Source organism: Panthera pardus, unplaced genomic scaffold (assembly GCF_024362965.1).
Source record: "Panthera pardus isolate Hobbes unplaced genomic scaffold, ASM2436296v1 HiC_scaffold_8, whole genome shotgun sequence".
Taxonomy (NCBI): domain Eukaryota; kingdom Metazoa; phylum Chordata; class Mammalia; order Carnivora; family Felidae; genus Panthera; species Panthera pardus.
The window spans coordinates 57,090,541-57,110,814 of record NW_026527013.1 but is presented as its reverse complement, the minus strand read 5'-3'; the positions used below and the strand labels follow the sequence as shown (position 1 = coordinate 57,110,814).

At 40.7% G+C, this 20,274-nt stretch overlaps 1 protein-coding gene and 1 non-coding gene across 6 annotated transcripts in view; both read left to right on the top strand.

Annotated features, from left to right (window-relative positions):
• CFAP92 (cilia and flagella associated protein 92 (putative)) overlaps positions 1-20,274 on the top strand; it is a 72,023-nt gene that overhangs the window by 22,108 nt on the left and 29,641 nt on the right. For 3 of the 5 annotated variants that reach the window (XM_053897741.1, XM_053897740.1, XM_019430952.2), the window contains one exon: positions 17,193-18,097. The exons of 1 other annotated variant lie outside the window; for it this stretch is intronic. In XM_053897741.1, coding sequence (XP_053753716.1) covers positions 17,193-18,097 — 905 coding nt within the window. Of the gene's footprint in view, positions 1-17,192; positions 18,098-20,274 lie in introns of those variants that run through there. One more of the 5 variants, XM_053897743.1, reaches the window with a different exon arrangement.
• TRNAL-UAG (transfer RNA leucine (anticodon UAG)) lies at positions 2,084-2,168 on the top strand. Its single transcript has one exon. It is a non-coding gene; the product is annotated as a tRNA-Leu (tRNA).

Sequence of the window (20,274 nt, the reverse complement as noted above, 5' to 3'; positions counted from 1 at the left end):
CTGCTTTTTTGAAGATTAGTTGACCATATGGTTGCAGGTCCATTTTTGGGTTTTCTATTCTGTTTCATTGATCTTAGTGTCTGTTTTTGTGCCAGTATCATACTGTATTGATGATTACAGCTTTATAATATAGCTTGAAGTCTGCGATTGTGATGCTTTTGTTTTTCTTTTTTAGGATTGCTTTGGCTCCTTGGGGTCTTTTGTGGTTCTACACAAATTTTAGGATTGTTTGTTCTAGCTCTGTGAGAAACCCTGGTGGTATTTTGATGGGGATTGTATTAAATGTGTAGATTGCTTTGGGTAGTATAGACATTTTAACAGTGTTTGTTCTTCCAATCCATGAGCATGGAGTGCTTTTCCATTTCTTTGTGTCCTTTTCAATTTCATTCATAAGTGTTCTGGATTTATTCCTAAGTCCTACTGAATTCCTATTCATAAGTGATTAGGTTTATTCCTAGATATCTAATTGTTTTTGGTGCAGTTGCAGATGGAATTGATTCCTTGGTTTCTTTGTCTGCTGCTTTGTTATTGATGTATAGAAATGGAACAGATTTCTGTATATTGACTTTTATATCCTGCAGCTTTGCTGAATTCATGTATTCTAGCAATCTTTTGGTGGAATGTTTCAGGTTTTCTACATAGAGTATCATGTCATCTGCAAATAGTCGAAGTTTGACTTCTTCCTTGCCCGTTTGGATGCCTTTTATTTCTTTTTGTTGTCTAATTGCTGAGGCTAAGACTTTCACTACTGTATTAAATAGTAATGGTGAGAGTGGACATCCTTGTCTTGTTCCTGACTATAGGGGAAAGGCTCTCAGTTTTTCCTCATTGAAGATTATATGAGCTGTGGGTCTTTTGCATATGGTCTTTATGATGTTGAGGTATGTTCCACCAGTCCCTACTTTGATGGGCATTTTAATTAAGAAAGGATGCTGGATTTTGTCAAATGCTTTCTGCATCTATTGAGAGGATCATATGGTTCTTATCCTTTCTTTTATTAATGAGGTTATATCACATTGATTGATTTGCAAATATTGAACCAGCCCTGCAGCCCAGGAATAAATCCCACTTGATCATGGTGAATAATTATTTTAATTTACTGTTTATTCAATTTGCTAGTATCTTGTTGAGAATTTTTTCATCCATGTTCATCAGGGAGGTTGGCCTGTAAATCTCCTTTTTATTGGGGTCATCTGGTTTTGGAAGCAAGGTAATGCTGGCCTTGTAGAATGAATTTGGAAGTTTTCCTTTCATTTCTATTTTTTTGGAACAATTTGAGAAGGATAGGTATTAAATCCTCTTTAAATGTCTGGTAGAGTTCTCTTGGGAAGCCATCTGGCCCTGGAGTTTGGTTTGTTGGGAGATTTTTGATTACAATTTTCATTTCTTTTCTGGTTATATGTCTGTTCAAGTTTTCTACTTCTTCCTGTTTCAGTTTTGGTAGTTTGTGTGTTTCTATAAATTTATCCATTTCTTCCACAGATTGCCCAGTTTCTTGGCATATAATTTTTCATAAAATTCTCTTATAATTGTTTGTATTTCTGTGGTGTTGGTTGTGATCTCTCCCCTTTCACTTGTGATTTTATTGGGTCATTTATCTTTTCTTTTTGATAAGTCTTGCTAGGAACTTATCAATGTTATTAATTCTTTCAAAGAACCAGCTCTTAGTTTTGTTGATCTAGTCTACTGGGGTTTATTGTATCTATATTATTTGTTTCTGCTCTTCTGCTGGCTTTAGGCTTTATTTGCTCTTCCTTTTCTAGCTCCTTTAGGTGTAAATTTAGGTTACACCTAAAGTATTAGGTATTTGAGACTTTTCTTGCTCTCGAGGTAAGCCTGTAGTGCAATATATTTCCCTTTTAGGACTGCCTTTGCTGCATCCCAAAGGTTTTTGGACTTGTGTTTTCATTTTCATTTGCTTCCGTATACTTTTTTATTTCATCTTTAATTTCCTAGTTAACCCATTCATTCTCTAGTAGGATGTTCTTTAGCCTCCATGTATTTGTGGTCTTTCCGATTTTTTTTCTTGTGGTTGACTTCAAGTTTCATAGCATTGTGGTATGAAAATATGCATGGTCAGGATGCCTGGGTGGCTCAGTCGGTTGAGTGTCTGACTTAGGCTCAGGTCATGATCTCACGGTTCGTGGGTTCGAGCCCCGCGTCGGGCTCTGTGCTGACAGCTCAGAGCCTGGAGCCTGCTTCCGATTCTGTGTCTCTCCCTCTCTCTGCCCCTCCCCCGCTCATGCTCTGTCTCTCTGCCTCTCAAAAATAAAGAAACGTAATAAAAAATTTTTTTTTAAATATGCATGGTATAATCTCAATCTTTTTGTACTTGTTGAGGGCTGATTTGTGACCCAGTATGTAATCTATTCTGGAGAATGTTCCATGTGCATTCTAGAAGAATGTGCATTCTTCTGCTTTAGGATAGAATGTTCTGAATATATCTGTTAAGTCCATCCAGTCCAGTGTGTCATTCAACGCCATTGTTTTCCTGTTGATCTTCTGCTTAGATGATCTGTCCATTGATGTAAGTGGGGTTTTAAAGTCCCCTACTATTGTATTATTGTATTATCATCAGTGAGTTTCTTTATGTTTGTTGTTAATTGATTTATATATTTGGGTGCTTTCAGGTTGGGGGTACAAATATTTATAATGGTTAGATCTTGATGGGTAGACCCCTTAATTATGATATAATGCTCTTCTTTATCTCTTGTTACAGTCTTTGGTTTAAAATCTAGTTTAGGGGTGTCTGGATTGCTCAGTCGGTTAAGTGCCCAACTCTTAGTTTTGGCTCAGGTCATGATCTCACGGTTCATGAATTTGAGCCCCACTTTCAGCTCTGTGCTGACAATGCAGAGCATACTTGGGATTAATTCTCTCTCTCTATCTCTCCCCCTTTCTCTCTCTCTGCTCCTCCTTCACTCTCTCGCTCTCAAAATAAATAAACTAGGTTTTTTTTCCCCATTTTTTAAAAGTTTATCTGATATAAGTATATGGTTACTCTGGCTTTCTTTTGGTGTCTATTCGCATGATAGATGGTTTTTCATCCCTTCACTTTCAATCTGCAGGTGTCTTTAGGTCTAAAATGAGTATCTTGTAGGTAGCATATAGATGGATCTTGTGTTTTTATCCATTCTGATACCCTATGTGTTTTGATTGGAGCATTTACATTCAGAGGGATTATTGAAAGATATGAGTTTAGTGCCATTGTGTTATCTGTAAACTTGGTGTTTCTGGTGATGTTCTCTGTTTCTTTCTTTCTAGTCTTTGTTGCTTTTGGTCTTTTTCACCCCACTCAGAGTCCCCCTTAATATTTTTTGCAAGGCTAGTTTAATGGTCACAAACTCCTTAGTTTTTGTTTGGGGAAATCTATCTCTCCTATTGTGAATGACTGCCTTGCTAGGTAAAGTATTCTTGGCTGCGTATTTTCCCCATTTAGCATGTTGAATATATCCTGTCATTCCCTTCTGGTGTACCAAGTTTCTGTGGACAGATCTGCTGAGAACCTGATCTGTCTTCCCTTATACATTAAGGACTTTTTTCCCCTTGCTGCCCTCAGGATTCTTTCCTTGTCTGTGTATTTTGTGAATTTTACTATGATATGCCTTGGTGATGGCCAGCCTTTGTTGAATTTAATGGGAGTTCTCTGTACTTCTTGGATTTTGATGTTTGCATTCTTCCCCAGATTAGGGAAGTTTTCAGCTATAGTTTGTTCAAATAAATCTTCTGTCCCTTTTTCTCTCCATCTTCTGGGATTTCTATGATATGAGTGTTATTCTGTTTTAATAAGTCACTGAATTCCCTAAGTCTATCTTCTGATCCATTACCACTTTTTTTCAGCTTCATTGTGTTTCATAATTTTGTTGTCTGTATCACTAATTTGTTCCTCTGCTTCATCCATCCACACTGGCATGGCATACACTCAGATTTGCATCTCGGTTATAGCATTTTAAATTTTGGTCTGACTAGATTTTAGCTGTTTTATCTCTGCAATAAGGGATTCTCTAGTGTCGTTGTTGTTGTTGTTGTTTTTTCAAGCCCAGCTAGAATCCTTATAATTGTTTTACATTCTGATTCAGACATTTAACTTATATCTGTATTGATTAAATCCCTGACCATCATTTATTCCTTCTTTCTTTTGGGATTAATTCTTCCATCTTGTCATTTTGGAGGAAAAATTAAATTAAATTTAATTTAAATTAAAAAAATTTTTAAATAAAATAAAGAAAGCTAGATTCTAGGTATGCTTTGGTCTGCTTGTTAAGAGAAGCTTGATAGAAAAAAAAGACAAAAATTAAAAAATAAGTAAGTAAACAAAACTTGCTCTTTCTGTATTCAAGAAAAACAAAGCAAAACAAAAACAGAATCAGCCAACCAATCAACCAACCAAAAACCTGAAGGAAGCTAGATCCTGTTTCCCCTAGAACTGAAGCTTTGCAGCACTCTATGATCAGTAGACTTGGTGTGGGCAAGGGGTTTGTGCTGGTCTTCGGGGGAGGGGGCTGCTGTTCTGATTCTCAGGTGGACTTGTCCTATTGGAGATGTGCCTGGAGGGAGCAGTGGGCATGGCTTGGTGTAATGGCTCCGTTCTCCACTTGGTGGTGCTGTTTAGCTCACTGAAGTCAGTTAGTGCTGGTGGGCTAGGGGTGAAAATGACTTCAGCCCTCTCTCTAGTCTCTGGAGTGGAAGGTCCATACCCTCACAGACACGCGATCAGTCACCCTTCCTGTATCTCCAGCTTTTGTTAGATCCCCACCTTCACCCTGTCTGTGTCCAAGCTGCCTGCCTGCCAGGTGCTGCTGCCCTTCTGTGTCTTATCTCTCAGGTATGGCTGTGTTTCAAAACCCCACACTTCAGAGATCCCCACACTTCAGACCAGCACTAATCCTCTGGGGGAGGATCTCTCTGTGCTGTGGCTGGTGCCAGCTTGTCCCAGAAAACATTTGTGTGATTGTGCAGCAGTAGTGGCTCAGTATTTATGGTAAATTGCAACACACAGCTGGTGCCAGGGTTTGCTGCCCTCAGCTGGTGTCTTTATTCCTATACTGGTGAACGGGGCAGCTCTATGGTGCCCACTGGGTCTTTTAACCATGGAGAGACCATATCACCTCTACCAAATGCACTCCAAGCTGGGGAACTGCTTTTCCCCATGTGACCCAGGGGATCTTTAGAAGTGCTGCCTGCTCCTAAGGCTCCACCCCAGTTCCTTGCTGTAGCATCACCAGGGGCTGAAGTCCGAAATTTCAGACTCTGCGTGCTCTGCTGTTTATAAGAACTGGTGATATTGTTGGGCACCTGGGTTGCATCAGTTGGTTGAACATCCAACTCTTGATTTTGGCTCAGGTCATGAGCTCACAATTTATGAGATCAAGTACCAAGTAGGGCTCCATGCTGACAGCACAGAGCGTGCTTGGGATTCTCTCTCCATCTCTGTCTGCCCCTCCCTTGCTCACGTGTGCACTTTCTTTCTATGAAAATAAATAAACAAACTGAAAAAAATACTGGCAGTACTGAAATCCTCTCCTTTTTTCCTGTCAATGGTTTTGGGGAGCAGTTTTCTTGTGCAATCCCCCATGCACATTTTCACTCTTTTTTTTACCCATTGTTTCTCTCTGTCTCTCTCTAGCTACTCTCTCCGCATTGAGGGCTCCCTTCCCACCACAGCACCTGGGGCTCTTTTCTACCACAAATCAAGTCTGCACTTCCTACCTTCCACGGGTCATTTTTTCTGTTTGTAAATGTGCAGCTTTGTTCTCTAAGACTTTCCATCAATTTCTTGGGTGTTCAGAATGATTTGATATTTATCTAGCTGTTTGGGGTGTGGGGAGGCAAGCTTAGGGTTGCCCTACTCCTCTGCCATCTTAACCCTCCCCCCCCATTCCAGCCATTATTTCTTTAAATACATTTTAGCACTACCCTTGTTCTTCTCTCCTTCTAGGACTCCAATGACACGAAGGTTAGTTCTTTTGTTATAGTCCCCACAGGTCCCTGAAGTTTTAGCTCATTTGTTTTTAGCTTATTTTTCCTCTATGTTCTTCAGATTGGATAATGTATATAGTTTTATCTTCAAGTTCACCAGATCTTTTCTCTGTCCTTTCCATTCTGTTATTGAGCCTATCCATTGAGTTTTAAAATATTAGTTATTGTATTTTTCAATTCTAAAATTTCCATTTGGGTGGTGCCTGGGTGGCTCAGTCAATTAAGCCTCCAACTCTGGATCTCAGCACAGGTCTTGGTTTCAGGGTCATGAGTTCAAGCCTCACATTGGGCTCCATGCTGGGTGTGAGGCCTACTTAAAAAAATAAAAATTTTCATTTGGTTCTTCTTTATTTCTTTGCTGAGACTTAAAAAAAATTTTTTTTTCCATTTGATTCAGTAATGTTCATACTTGCTTTAAAATTCTTGTCCGGTAATTCCAAGAGGTGTCATTTGGTGTTAGCATCTGTTGATTGTTATTTGTCATTTAAGAAGTGGTGAGAGTGGGCATCCTTGTCTTGGTCCTGACCTTACGGAAAAGGCTCTCAGTTTTTCACCATTGGCAATGATATTAGCTGTTGGTTTTTCATAGAAGGCCTTTATTATGTTGAGGTATTTCCCCTCTAAACCTACTTTGTTGAGGTTTTTTTTTTATCATGAATAAATGTCATACTTCATTAAATGATTTTTCTGCCTCTGTAGAAATGATCATATGGTTCTTATCATTTCTCTTATTGATGTGATGCATCATGTTGATTGATTTGCAAATATTGAACTACCCTTACAAATCAGAAATAAATTCCACTTGATCATGGTGAAAAAAATTTTTAAATGTATTGTTGGATTTGGTTTGCCATTATTTTGTTGAGGATTTTTGCATCTGTGTTCACCAATGAGAGTGGCCTATAGTTCTTTTTTTGTGATGTCTTTATCTGATTTGGGTATCAGAGTAATGCTGGCCTGATGGAATGAATTTGGAAGTTTTCCTTTCTTTTCTATTCTTGGAAATAGTTTGAGAATAATAGGTATTAACTCTTCTTTATTTTTTTTTCAATATAAGAAATTTATTGTCAAATTGGTTTCCATACAACACCCAGTGCTCATCCCAAAAGGTGCCCTCCTCAATACCCATCATCCACCCTCGGCTCCCTCCCACCCCCCATCAGCCCTCAGCTTGTTCTCAGTTTTTATTTATTATTAATTAATTAATTAATTAATTTACTGAAAAGTCCACATTGTGTTCTCAGTTTTTAAGAGTCTCTTATGCTTTGGCTCTCTCCCACTCTAACCTCTCTTTTTTTTTTTTTTCTTCCCCTCCCCCATGGGTTCCTGTTAAGTTTCTCAGGATCCACATAAGAGTGAAAATATGATATCTGTCTTTCTCTGTATGGCTTATTTCAGTTAGCATCACACTCTCCAGTTCCATCCACGTTGCTACAAAGGGACATATTTCATTCTTTCTCATTGCCACGTAGTATTCCATTGTGTATATAAACCACAATTTCTTTATCCATTCATCAGTTGATGGACATTTAGGCTCTTTCCACATTTTGGCTATTGTTGAGAGTGCTGCTATAAACAAGTGCCCCTATGCATCAGCACTCCTGTATCCCTTGGGTAAATTCCTAGCAGTGCTATTGCTGGGTCATAGGGTAGGTCTATTTTTAATTTTCTGAGGAACCTCCTCACTGTTTTCCAGAGTGGCTGCACCAATTTGTATTCCCACCAACAGTGCAAGAGGGTTCCCGTTTCTCCACATCCTCTCCAGTATCTATAGTCTTCTGATTTGTTCATTTTGGCCACTCTGACTGGTGTGAGGTGATATCTGAGTGTGGTTTTGATTTGTATTTCCCTGATGAGGAGCGACGTTGAGCATCTTTTCATGTGCCTGTTGGCCATCCAGATGTCTTCTTTAGAGAAGTGTCTATTCATGTTTTCTGCCCATTTCTTCACTGGGTTATTTGTTTTTCGGGTGTGGAGTATTAACTCTTCTTTAAATGTTTGATAGAATTCACCTGTGAAGCAAATGGTCCTGGATTTTTTGTTTGTTGGGAGTTTTGTGACTACCAATTCAATTTCTTTGCTGGTAATCAATCTGTTCAAATTCTATTTCTTCCTGATTCAGTTTTGGTAGGTTATATGTTTCTAGGAATTTATCCATTTCTTCTAGGTTGTCCGATTTGTGGGCATGTAGTTTTTTATAATATTCTCTTATAATTGTTTGTATTTCTATGGTGTTTGTTGTTATCCCTGCTCTCTTTTTTAATTTGATTTTTTATTTTTATCTTTCTTCTCTTTTATATGTTTTTATTTTCTTGGCTCCTTTCCACTTTTTTGTTGTTGTTGATAAGTCTGGCTAGAAGCTTATCAATTTTATTTATTATTTTTGAAGAACCGGCTCCTTGTTTCATTGATCTGTTCTATTTGTTTGTTTTAGTTTCTATATCATTTTTCTTTTCTAATCTTGTTGTTTCCTTCCTTCTGCTGGTTTTAGGTTTTGTTATTCTTTTTCTAGCTCCTTTAGGTGTAAGGTTAAGTTGTTTATTTGAGATTTTTTTGTTTCTTGAGATAGGTCTGTATTGCTATAAACATCTTTCCTAGAACCACCTTTGCTGTGTCCCAAAGATTTTGAGCTTTGTGTTTTCATTTTCATTTGTTTCCATGTATTTTTTAAAAAAATTTCTTATTTTATTTCCTGGTGGCCCATTCATTGTTTACTAGCATGTTATTTAACCTCCATGTATTTGTGATCTTTCCAGGTTTTTTTCTTGTGATTGACTTCTAGTTTCATAGTGTCGTGATCAGAAAGGTGCATGTTATGACTTCAATATTCTTGAGGTTTGTCTCGTGGCCTAATATGTAATCTATTCTGGAGAAGGTTTTTTTTTTTTTAATTTTTTAAATATTTACTTATTTTTGAGAGAGAGAGCACATACAGGGGAGGGGCAGAGAGAGATGGGGGCAGAGGATCCAAAGTGGGCTCTGCACTGACAGCAGTGAGCCCAGTGTGGAGTTCAGACTCACAAATTGTGAGGTCGTGACCCGAGCCAAAGTCGGACACTTAACTGACTGAGCCACCCAGGCGCCCCACACCCTGTCTTTTGATTGGAGCATTTAGTCCATTTACATTCAGAGTAATTATTGATAGTTATGTATTTGTTGCCTTTTTATTACTTGTTTTGTGGTTGTTTCTGAAGATTTTCCCTGATCCTTTCTTCTCTTTCTCTCTTTCATGGTTTGATGGTTTTCTTTAGTGATATATTTGGATTTCTTTTTTTTTTATTCTTTGCATATTTATTAGTGTCTTTTTATTTGTGGTTACTATTATGTTTGTATATAACATCTTCTGCATATAGCGGTCTATGTTAAATTGATGGTTGCATATGTTTGAACCCATTCTTTACTCCTCTTCCCTCCCATGTTTTAGTGTCATATGGTGTCATATTTTACATCCTTTTACTTTATGAGTCCCTTGACTCATATTCAAAGAAATACTTATTTTTAATGCTTTTGTAGTTTTTATTTTTCATACTCTCACCTGTATTCTTTCCATTAGACTCAAAGAGTTCCCATTAAGGGGCGCCTGGGTGGCTCAGTTGGTTAAGCATCTGACTTCGGTTCAAGTCATGATCTCATGGTTCATGGGTTCGAGCCCTGCGTCGGGCTCTATGCTGACATCTCAGAGCCTGGTGCCTGCTTTGAATTCTATGTCTGTGTGTCCCTCTTTCTCTGCCCTCCCCCACTTGCACTCTGTCTCTCTTTCTCTCTCTCAAAAACAAATAAACATTAAAAAAATAAAGAAAAAATGTTTCCTGTTAATATTTCTTGCAGGGCTGGTTTAGTGGTCATGAACTCCTTTAGTTTTTGTTTGTCTGAGAAACTCTTTATCTGTCCTATTCTGAATGATAGACTAGCTGGATAGAGTATTCTTGGCTGCAGATTTTTCCCTTTCAGCACTTTGAAGATATCATGCCACTCCCTTCTGACCTGTAAAGTTTCTGCTGAAAAGTTTGCTGGTAGCCTTATAAGCTATTTTTAATTTAATTTAATTTAATTAAAAAAAATTTACATCCAAGTTAGTTAGCATATAGTGCGACAATGATCTCAGGGGAAGATTCCTTAGTGCCCCTTACCCACTTAGCCCATCCCCCCCACCCCCTCCCACACCCCCTCCAGTAACCCTCTATCTGTTCTCCACATTTGAGAGTCTCTTGTGTTTTGTACCCCTCCCTGTTTTTATATTATTTTCGCTTCCCTTCCCTTGTGTTCATCTGTTCTGTCTTAAAGTCCTCCTATGAGTGAAGTCATATGATATTTGTCTTTCTCTGACTAATTTTGCTTAGCGTAATGCCCTCTAGTTCCATCCACATAGTTGTAAATGGCAAGATTTCATTCTTTTTGATTGCTGAGTGATACTCCATTGTATCTATATACCACATCTTCTTTATCCATTCATCCATTGATGGACACTTGGGCTCTTTCCATACTTTGGCTATTGTCGATAGTGCTGCTATAAACATGGGGCGCATGTGGCCCTTCGAAACAGCATAACTGTATCCCGTGGATAAATGCCTAGTAGTGAAATTGTTGGGTCATAGGGTAGTTCTATTTTTAATTTTTTGAGGATCCTCCATACTGTTTTCCAGAGTGGCTGCCCCAGTTTGTATTCCCACCAGCAGTGCAAAAGAGATCCTGTCTCTCTGCATCCTCGCCAACATCTGTTGTTGTCTGAGTTGTTAATGTTAGCCATTCTGGCAGGTGTGAGGTGGTATCTCATTGTGGTTTTGATTTGTGTTTGCTTGATGATGAGTGATGTTGAGCATTTTTCATGTGTCGGTTGGCCATCTGGATGTCTTCTTTGGAGAAGTGTCTATTCCTGTCTTTTGCCCATTTCTTCACTGGCTTGTTTTTTGGGTGTTGAGTTGGATAAGGTCTTTATAGATTTTGGATACTAACCCTTTCTCTGCCATGTTGTTTACAAATATCTTCTCCCATTCTGTCACTTGCCTTTTAGTTTTGCTGATTGTTTCTTTGCTGTGCAGAAGCTTTTTATTTTAATGAGGTCCCAGTAGTTCATTTTTGCTTTTGTTTCCCTTGCGTCTGGAGACGTGTTAAGAAGTTGCTGCAGCTAGGGGCGCCTGGGTGGCTCAGTTGGTTGGGCATCTGACTTCGGTTCAGGTCATGATCTCACACTCCATGAGTTCGAGCCCCGCGTTGGGCTCTGTGCTGACAGCTCAGAGCCTGGAGCCTGCTTTGGATTCTGTGTGTGTGTCTCTCTCTGCCCCTCCCCTGCTCATGCTCTGTCTCTCTCTGTCTCAAAAATAAATAAAAAACATTAAAAGAAATATTTAAAAAGAAATTGCTGCAGCTAAGATCAAAGAAGTTTTTGCCTGCTTTCTCCTTGAGGATTTTGATGGCTTCCTGCCTTACATTTAGGTCTTTCATCCAAATTGAGTTTATTTTTGTGTATGGTGTAAGAAAGTGGTCCAGGTTCATTTTCCTGCATGTCACTGTGTCCAGTTTTCCCAGCACCACTTGCTGAAGAGACTGTCTTGATTCCATTGGATATTCTCTCCTGCTTTGTCAAAGATTATTTGGCCATACATTTGTGGGTCCATTTCTGTGTTCTCTATTCTGTTCCATTGATCTGAGTGTCTGTTCTGTGCCAGTACCATACTGTCTTGATGGTTACAGCTTTGTAATACAGCTTGAAGTCCGGGATTGAGATGCCTCCTGCTTTGGTTTTCTTTTTCAAGATTGCTTTGGCTATTTGGCATCTTTTCTGATTCCATACAAATTTTAAGATTGTTTGTTCCAGCTCTGTGAAGAATGCTGGTGTTATTTTGGTAGGGATTGCATCAAATATGTAGATTGCTTTGGGTAGTATTGGCATTTTAACAATATTTGTTCTTCCTATCCAGGAGCATGGAATCTTTTTCCATTTTTTTGTGTCTTCTTCATTTTCTTTCATAAGCTTTCTATAGTTTTCAGCGTATAGATTTTTCACCTCTTTGGTTAGATTTATTCTTAGGTGTTTTATGGTTTTTGGTGCATGGGCTCTTCTTTTTTAATGTTTGTTAATTTTCGAAGGAAGAAAGACAGAGCATGAGTGGGGCAGCGGCAGAGAGAGAGAGAGAGAGACAGACACAGAATCTGAAATGGGCTCCAGGCTCTGAGCTGTCAGTGCAGAGGCTCAAACTCACAAACTGCGAGATCATGACCTGAGCTGAAGTCGGTCGGTTAACCGCCAGAGCCACCCAGGCCCCCCTTCAAATAAACTTTCTGATCTCTTTTCTCTCTCTTCTTTTGGGATCCTTATATTTTATTAAAAATTTTGCTTGTTTGTTTTTGAGAGAGCACGTGTTGGGGAGGGGCAGAGAGAGAGAGAGAGGGAGAAAGAGAATCTTAAGCAGGCTCCATGCCCAGCACCGAGACTGACATGGGGCTCTATCTCATGACAGTGAGATCATGACTTGAGCCAAAATCAAGAGTCAGATGCTTAATTGACTGAGCACCCAGGCGCCCCCTTCTGAGATCCCTATAATATGAAAGTTATTATGCTTGATGGAGTTGCTGAGTTTCCTAACACTATTCTCAGTTTGCATAATTTTTGTTGTCTCATTTGCTCATCTTGGTTACTTTACTGTCTTCCAGGTTATTAAATCATTCCTCTGCTTCATCTAGCTTCCTATTTATTCCATCAAATATATTTTAAATGTCACTTATTTTGTTCTTCATCTCTGATTGATTCTTTTTTTATCTCTTTGTTAAGGATCTCACTGAAGTCCTCCACTATTTTCTCCAGTGAGCATCTTTACGATCATTACTTTAAATTCTCTATCAGGCATATTACTTCTATCCATTTGCTTATGTCTCTTGCTATGGTTTGGTCCTGTTCTTTCATTTGGGATATCTTTCTCTGTCTCCTCATTTTGTCTAACTCTCTGTGACTGTTTCTCTGTGTTAGGAAAGTCAGCTACTTCTCCTGCTCTTGAAGGTAATGGTCTTAAGAAGAAAAAGTCCTATAGTGGCTCTGCAGTGTCCCCTGTTCCCTGGGACCTGGCGCTTCAGGGAGTTCCTCCTATGTGTGTTGTTTATATCCTGCTGTTGAGTCCTGGCACCCTCCCTTTTTTTCAGTCCAGTTGCCTGCAGAGGCTGTCTTTGCCTGTTGTGGGCAGTGTTTGGCTCCCAGCAGGGGTGGGGTGCATTTTAATAAGGTGTGCACTGGTCTGCTTGTGAAATGAGACCTGCCAGCACAGCTGCTCCTGCTAGAACTAAGGTCCCATAAAATATGCAGGTCGGGAGATGAGGTGTTGGTGCAGTTTGTGCCCGTTTTCTGGGAGAGGGACCCTGCAGTGTGGGGACTGAGACAAGCATGACTGGGAAGGGTAGGTCTACCAAAGTTTGTGGAGTGGGGGAGACCTTGGTGTAAGCCAGTTAGGTAGTGAGTGTCAGTGATGCACTAGTTCCCGCAGGTGGCCGTATGTTTTTGCTGGGGGTAGGGGAGGGAAATGGCATCTGCCAGCTCCTTTGTTCCTGGAGAGGTTTCCCTGTTATCCCTGCCTCTCTGGGCCATGATTTTGATGAGTGAATCACTCTCCCTCTTCTCTACCCCCACCACCCCTGGCATTTTTCAAACTGCTGCTTCTAGGCTGTGTCTGCCTGGGTTGTTTGTCATGCTGTCTCTTTAAGGGTGAGAACTCTACTTTCTAATGTCTTCTGGGCTCTCCCAGGGCTGAACCTACTGATTTCTAAAATCTAGGCTTTAAGTCTCACTCACAAAACTCAGCCCCTCTTTCTTTCAATACCACATGTTATGCGGATTCGTCTTCCCTTTGTGGGCTCCCTGGTGTGAAAGTCTATTTTTTGGCCTTCTCTGCAACATTGGCTCCTTCCCCACCACATACGGACACAGTTCGTCTCTTTCCCAAACCATGTCTTTTCCCTTCCCACCTTCTTTGATGTGACCTCTTCTCTACCTTTAGTTATGGAGTTGTTCTGTTAGTCTTCAGATCATTTTCTGGGTTATTTACACTGATGTGAGCGTTATCTCGTTGTATCTGTGGGAAGAGGTGTGTGCTTAGGGTCCTCCTACTCTGCCATCTTCCCAGCCTCCTCAGATATCTTTTATACAAGTTTCTTCTCTTCTCCTAGAGCTCTGATGATACAAATGTGAGACCTTTTCATATTGTCCCACAGGTCCTTGAGGCTCAGTTTACTTTTAATTTTCAGTCTTTCTTTCTCTATGTGTTCAGGTTGCATACTTTCTATTGATCTATCCTCAAGGTCACATACTTGTTCCTCTGCCATCTCCATTTTGTTCTTTGGGCCATCCAGCAAATATTTAATTTCAGTTATATTTTTTAGTTCTAAAATTTCCCTTTGGTTCTTTGTTATTGTTTCTATTTGCTGAGACTGGTTACCTTCCATTTGTTTCAAAAATGTTTGCAGTTACTTGTTGGAGAATGATTATAATTGTGGTCTTAAAGTTTTCATCTGATAACTCCAGTATTCATGTCATCTCAGAGCTGGCATTTGTTGGTTGTCTCTCCCCCTGATAATTGGTCAACATTCCTAGTTCTTTGTATGTCCAGTAATTTTGGATTATATCTTAGACATTTTAAATACTATGTTATGAGCCCCTGAGTCTTTTTAAATCCTATGGAGAATGTTGATTTCTTTGTTTTATTAGATAATAACCACAGTTAGGGTGAAGGTGTAATTTCCAGTTTACCTTCTGTAGCTGTGGTTTTAAGGCCAATTCAGTATTCAAAGATTTTGTAGTGATATTTAAGCCTGTGCTGCATGTGCACTACTCAGGGGCTAGTCTGAGACCTGTGCAGTGGTCTCTCTATAGTTCAGTTCTCAGAACCCCTGGTATGCTGCTTAAGGCCAGATCCACACATGCATAGTTCAGGTATAAGCCCAAGTTTACACATAGCTTTATGGAATCCTTTTCTTGATTTTCCTCCTATCTACACTCTCCAGTTCCTAAGGAATCCTCTTCCTGGTCTGCTGGCTTGAAAGGTGTATCTTTAGTGTTTCCACTCTAACATGCCTTTCCTGGGACTTGGACTGCTTCTGAGAATAGGTGGTGGGAAGACATGTAGAGTAAAAACAATAGCGAGGGTGTGCCACACACTTCGTATCACAGTTACTTTGGTCAAAGAGGATTTCCCTCTTTCGGATTTTTAGGTGCCTTTGGGGTGGTTGGCTGGGTCAGTTGGTAGAGCATGCGACTCTTGATCTCAGGGTTGTAAGTTTGAGCTCCACGTTGGGTGTATTTATTACTTAAAACCTTCAAAAAAACAAACAAAAGATTTTTCAGTGCCTGCCCAGTTGCTGCCACTGCCATCAGATTGCAGTGTTGGAACTTGAACTTGAATGAGGGCAGAGCCGGGAGAGAAAAACAACAGGAGATCCTCCCCAACCTCTACTCTTTGTATCCTGTAGTGGCGGGGGAGGGGGGGGAGTCCCTCCTCCCATTCTTTAGAACAGAAAGAAAGGGCTTCTCTTAGAGCTCTGACAGTCAATGCCTGGTGCACAATTCTGGGATTCAGGCTTCCTTTTGAATCCAGTCTGTGACATACAGGAGGAAGATAAAATCCAGGAAACTCACAGCTAGATTGGTTGTACTTTGAGTTTGTTCTCTTTCTGCAATCTGCCCATTACCTTTTACTTTCCAGAGACCTCTGACAGCAGCTCCATGCATTCTGTCTACAGTTTTTGGTTGCATTCACTGGGAGATACATGGCGGATGTGCTTACTCCATTTAACCAAATTTTAAAGTTCATCTTGACCAGTTTTAATTTTTCTTTTTTATTATTGTTTTATAGATGTTCTTTTTATAGTCTGCATACAAGTCCTTTATCAGATGTTTAGGTATTGCCCATATTTTATGCCAGTTGAGGACTCGGCTTTATTTGACAAAGTCAATTTTATTAGCTCTGGCTGTTATAACTAGTGCTTTTTTGTGTCCTGTCAAAGAGATCTTATCCTTTGTTCATGAAGATTCTCTCCTATGTCTTCTTCTAGAAGATGTAAGATTTCAGCTTTTGTATTTAGGTCTATGATTCATCTAGAATTAATTGCATTTTTCTGACCATGAAAACTGTGTATTTCTCTATTTAGATTTTCTTTAATTTCTTTCTGCAATAGTTTGTAGTTTTCAGTGTGTACAGGTCTTACACATCTTTTATTGCATTTCTTTCTAGGCATTTTATGTTTTTATGGTATTCTAGGTGATATCTTTATTCATCACCAGTAAATTGAAATACAATAGATTTGACCTTGATATTCCTTTTTATACACATAACCAAATATATTTAGTTTATATGTATCTGATCGTTCTAATATCTTATGCCTTTGTGCAACCAATTTTGCTAGTAGTACCTTTTACCTTAGTTATTTTGTGATTTTTTACTATGAGCTCACATTTAATTGGACTTTATCTGTGGGGGTTCTTTGAGGCCAAGGTTGAATGTGGATTTCTCTAGGTTTCTTGATTGCTTCTCCCAGGTACCTGGGAGCATACCAGCCCAGGATTATTTAAAAGTAATTTTCAGTTTCTGTGTAAAATAAGTAGTACACTTGGAGTATGAATTCAGATCATAAACTTGCATAAGGGATAACTTTTGATAATAAAATCTTAGCCCCAAGGTTAAAAGTTGCAAGATTCCCTGTTTTCTGTTCCTCCTTTCCATCTCATTCTCCATGCCCTCTTAAGCCCCAAACCTCTGAGCCTTTCCTCACCTTGTATCTTTCTCCTTGAATACCTAGTGATATGCTGAAGGTGAGCCCATGCCAGCCCTCCAGATGGATGTCTGGGAAATATGGATTACCTTTTCTAAAAACCACTTACCTCCGCCTTTTCTGCACCTAGCCCTGGGCTTGGAAGTAAAAATACAGGTGTGCAAAATGCACGTGGACTGTCATCATGACACTCAGTTTGGGAGGAGGAAATAGTGACTTAATACTTATTAAGCCCTTGTCTTGTGTCAGCCACCATCTTTCACATATATCACCTAATCCCAGGGATTACCTGGCAGAGCAGGCTTTTCATCAGTATTTGTGGATGAGGAAATCCAGGCCACAGGGGCTGCAGGTGACAAATGCGACATTAGGATTTGAGCCCGTGTGGGATTCTTCCTTTAAAGAGGAGGCAGGGTGACTGCCACTGCATCCTGGTGATCTGTCGTCACCTCGCTCTCTCCTAGAGGCTGTGCACCCCCGTGTACTGCAAGTACAAGTTCTTTAAGACTCCAGTTCACAAGACGGAGGGGAAGCCCCATGGAGTACACATCTACTTCCAGGACATCAATGTCATCTTTCTTGGGCCAATGCAGCCCAGTGACCTGAGGGAATACCTGGAGGGGCCCCCCATGATTGTGGAGGTTCACGACAGGGACCGCAAGTTAGAAGAGTATTCCTGGAAGCCCATCCTGTTTGGGGATGACCCCTTGGATTCACACCTCAACCTCCAGGCCCTCATCTCTCCGGAAGAGACAGAGAACAACCCCTTTGAATCCCAAAACAAGATATGGGACCCTTATGGGGTTGCCAAGGTCAGTTTTGCCGACCTTCTCCTTGGCCACAAGTACTTGAACTTGGTTGTCCCCATCCACAGGTGTGAGCCCAAGCCCACACATCATGGCCGAGATGGCAGGAGCAGGAAGGTTGTGGGGTTTCGGGTCCCCACAGATGGCTTTCAGCACAGCTCAGTGCCCATGGGCAACTACCTCGAAGCCAACTCCCAGCTCAAGCTGCGGGTGGACATTGCAGTGCCACTGCGGGCCAGCGCCGAAGCCCCTGACCCTGAACTTACAGGCACCCTGTTTGGCCGCATCATTTTCGTGTTTGACTCCAGAAAGATCTCCCTCCTCTCCAGCCTGCTGCAGGACATCTCCATGATCAATGCCAAGGCCCTTGATCTGGACGCCTACTCTGCTGGGAACATCCAGCAGATTCTGTCTGCCTTTAAGATGCACATGAGGATCCAGGAAAGGCAGGACCTGGATGTGCTCACTGGCTTCCACCTGCTGGATGGGAAGATCCATCTTCTCATTCTGGAAGGTTTGGCTGACCAAGGCTTGAAGCGGCTGTGGGATAGCCATCAAAGCCGGTGAGTGGGTGGTTTTGTGTTTCATGTAAAAGTCATCATGTCTGGATGCTGAGTGAGTGGGGAAATCTTTTGAAGCCAGGATCAGGTTCAGTATGTTCATCTGTGAGAAGGATATGCTGATTCAGCTCCTCTTGGGGTTTATTGTAAAGCACTTTACAGGGCTCTGTACTTGGCCTTGATCACAGAAGCAGTTGCTTGCCTTTGGATGAAGAAAAGACTTTAGGGGCATCTAGAAGAGAGGATGGTTGAGGAAAATGGGTCTGCCTTCATACTTCTGAGGGGCCTACTTGGCTAACAGGGAGAAGAATGTTCTTTATGGCCATAAGATGGACACTACAGGGAAATAGATTTCAACTCACCCCAAGGAAGACCTTTCTGATTATTTTGGGGCTGGGAAAACTGCCTCAGGTGCAGAGGGTTTCCCTTCCCTGATGGCCTCCAGGAGCACCTGATGACTGCTCAGTGGGGATATTGGAGAGGCAATTCAAGTGTCTGATTTGGGGCTAGAGCAGGTGGCCCCTTATGGTCCTTCCATTCTTTAGTTTTGGTTTCCTGACAATTCTCTTTTCCTTTTATTATTTGCATGTATCCTAGTTCGGGTTAAAAGGACCTCCCTGTTTTAGTCTGGGAACACCCTCTCTCTGTCTTTGGAGTTCAGATGCCCCAGGACCCAGATGATGACAATAGCAGGTAGTCCTGAGGTTGAGTGCATCCACCCAGGAGGGAAGAGCGGCCCTGCGGGGACCTGTCTTAATGTGCTAGTGGGCCAAGAGGCACTGTGGAGAAGCTGGCAATATGTCTAGTTACCTGCCCAAGAGAACTGAAAACATAGGTCCACGCAAAAACTTGTACAGGAATGTTCACAGCATCATTATTTATAATAGTCACAAAGCGGAAACAAGCCAAATGTGCTGCAACCAATGAACAAGATGTGATATATCCATACACATGAATAATGTTCAGCCATGAAAAAGGAAAGAAGTACTGATCCACGTACTTCAACATGGATGAAGCTTGAAAACATACCAAGTAAAAGAAGCTGGGCATAAAAGGCCACATGTTGAATGATTCTGTTTATGCGAAATACCTAGAATAGTCAAATCCACAGAGACAGAAGATTAGTGGTTCCCAAGGTCTCAGGGGAGGGATGAGGGAGAAGTGGGGAGTGACCGATAATGGGTACAGTTTCTTTTTGGGGTGATGAAAATTTTCTAGAATTAATGTTTGCGATCGCACAACATTGTTAATATACTCAAAACCATTGAATTGTTACAATTAAAAAGGGCAGACTTACAGTGTGCGGTGAAGAATCTGGCCTTGCCTAAAAGGTCTGGCCTTTGCCCTTCCTTGGCTTCTGGGAGGTGACATATGTCATACCATATATAAGTGCCTTTGTTTAGGATGGGGGCTGACTGCACTAGATCTTAGAATGGGACCAGCCTCACCTGACAATCATAGGATAGAGGCTGACCATGCCAGATAGACCAACAGTGTGAGTTAGGATTGGGGCTTTGGTCTTGCAGTGTTGGTTGGTCTAGAGACTGAAATTGCTATGTGGGCAATCAAGCAGTAAATTGGTCATGTCCCTGTAATGGAGCCCAAATAAGAACTCTACACACTAGGGCTTGGGGGAACTTCTCTCTGCATATTGTCCCATCAGTGTCATAAGGGTGATACATCCTGACTCCATGAGGAAAGAGCAATGGAATCTTGGTGTTTGGAACCATCCTGTACCCTGCCCTGTGTCTCTTCCTCTGGCTGATTTTAATCTGTATCCTTTCCTTGTAATAAGCTTTGTGAGTATAACAGCTTTCAATAAGTTGAATAATCGGTGAGCCTGGGGGTGGTATTAGGAACCCCCTGAACTTCAGTTGGTATCAGAAATCAGGGTAGTTTTGGGGACTATGACCTCAAATTTTGTAGTTTGGCTAAGTTGGGGGGTATGGTATGATCTTGTATCTCAATGAACAGTTTTTTCCCAGTAGGAGAAATGATATAAAGTATGTTCATGGACCCCAGTTAAATTAAACTACAAATAAATTACTAACCAAGAAAAAATTTTACATGCTTGGAAATTAGCAAATACTTCCAAGTAACCCATGAGTCAAAAGAGAAATTGTAATATAATTTAGACATTGTTGAATTGAACACTAATGAAAAGAGTATAATATCTAAAT